Here is a 1,391-nt window from a genome sequence, read left to right on the forward strand (position 1 = left end):
ACCCCCTCTCCAGCATGGTTAACCCTCCTGCCATGGTTAACCCAGCAACGTTAACCCCCTCTCCAGCATGGTTAACCCAGCATGGTTAACACCCTCTCTAGCAAGGTTAACCCAGCAACATTAACCCCCTCTCCAACATGGTTAACCCAGCACAGTTAACCCAGCATAGTTAACCCCCTCTCTAGCATGGTTAACCCTCCTGCCATGGTTAACCCAGCATGGTTAATCTGGCATAGTTAATCCCCTCTCCAGCATGGTTAACCCAGCATAGTTAACCTGGCATGGTTAACCCCTTCTCCAGCATGGTTAACCCTCCTGCCATGGTTAACCCAGCATGGTTAACCCCCCAACACAGCACGTTTAACCCCCCCAGCGTGGTTTAAATCCCCCGGCACGGTTAACCCCAGCACACTTAAGCCCCCGGCATGTTTTAATTAACCCTGGCACAGTTAATTAACCCTCCCCTGAGCACCCACCGCCTCCTCGGAGCCGTTCCTGCTCGGCACCCACGTCTGTGAGTCGTTGCTGACCTGCACCTTGTAGGACGTCACCCAGTCGTACCTGGGGTGCGGCAAAAAGGATCAGAAAATCCCCCCCTCGTATTTTCCACCCCTCTAGAACCCCGTCCCCTTACGTCCAGATGGAGTTGAGCCCCTGGGTGACCACGCCGGTGAAGCGGGTCAGGCGCCCGGCGTCCACCCGCAGCCACTGCGCCGCGTCCTCCCGCCCCGCGCACCACCCGCCGTCGAAAGGGTCCCCGTCGTACAGCCCCGACTGCGGGAAAAGGGGCAGAATTAGGGGTACGCCCCCTCTACCCCACCCACCGCACCCCACACGCCCCCCCCGCCCCGTACGGGGCGGGGGGGGGCGTGTGGGGTACGGTGGGTGGGGTTTTGTTACCTGGATTTTGAGGTGGGTGGGGTGTTACCTGGATGTTGAGGCGGCCCCGGTGGGCGCCCAGCCCGGGGCGTTTGTGGCTGGACGCCTGGAGCTGCGCGTCGTCCACCCGCAGGGATTCCAGCCCCAAGGGGGGGCACGCTGAGGGGGGGGGGGGGGGGGGGGGGGGGGGGAATTGGGGTCATACAAGGACCGCCCCACACATCCCGTGTGTGCATCTCCCTCCCCCGTGGACCTACGGGGTTCCTGTGGGGCAGCCGGAGCTTTTGGCTTCTTCTTCTTCCTCACCACTTTCTTCCTCACCACCACTTTCTTCCTCACCACCTTCCTCCTCCTGGCCGCGGGGGCCTTCGTCACCTTTGGGGTCGGGGCTGGGGGGAAAATGGGGGTGGGCGTAGGGATGCCGGGGCAAGGGGGGGCTTGGAGAACACGTGTAGCCCCCTCCCCGTGGGGCAGGGGCACCCCCAGAGCCTGGCACCCCATTGTGAACCCCC

At 62.7% G+C, this 1,391-nt stretch overlaps 1 protein-coding gene across 1 annotated transcript in view; it reads right to left on the minus strand.

Annotated features, from left to right (window-relative positions):
• LOC113961633 (probable carboxypeptidase X1) overlaps window positions 1-1,268 on the minus strand; it is a gene marked incomplete at both ends in the record, with an annotated part of 4,398 nt that extends 3,130 nt beyond the window's left edge. Inside the window, 4 exons of the mRNA XM_027672053.1 lie at window positions 477-561; window positions 635-774; window positions 929-1,038; window positions 1,137-1,268. Of these exons, the coding sequence (XP_027527854.1) occupies window positions 477-561; window positions 635-774; window positions 929-1,038; window positions 1,137-1,268 (467 nt within the window). The remainder of the gene's footprint in view (window positions 1-476; window positions 562-634; window positions 775-928; window positions 1,039-1,136) is intronic.
• Between the last annotated feature and the right edge of the window lie 123 nt (window positions 1,269-1,391).

Source organism: Neopelma chrysocephalum, unplaced genomic scaffold (assembly GCF_003984885.1).
Source record: "Neopelma chrysocephalum unplaced genomic scaffold, ASM398488v2 Primary Assembly neopelma1_97365, whole genome shotgun sequence".
Taxonomy (NCBI): domain Eukaryota; kingdom Metazoa; phylum Chordata; class Aves; order Passeriformes; family Pipridae; genus Neopelma; species Neopelma chrysocephalum.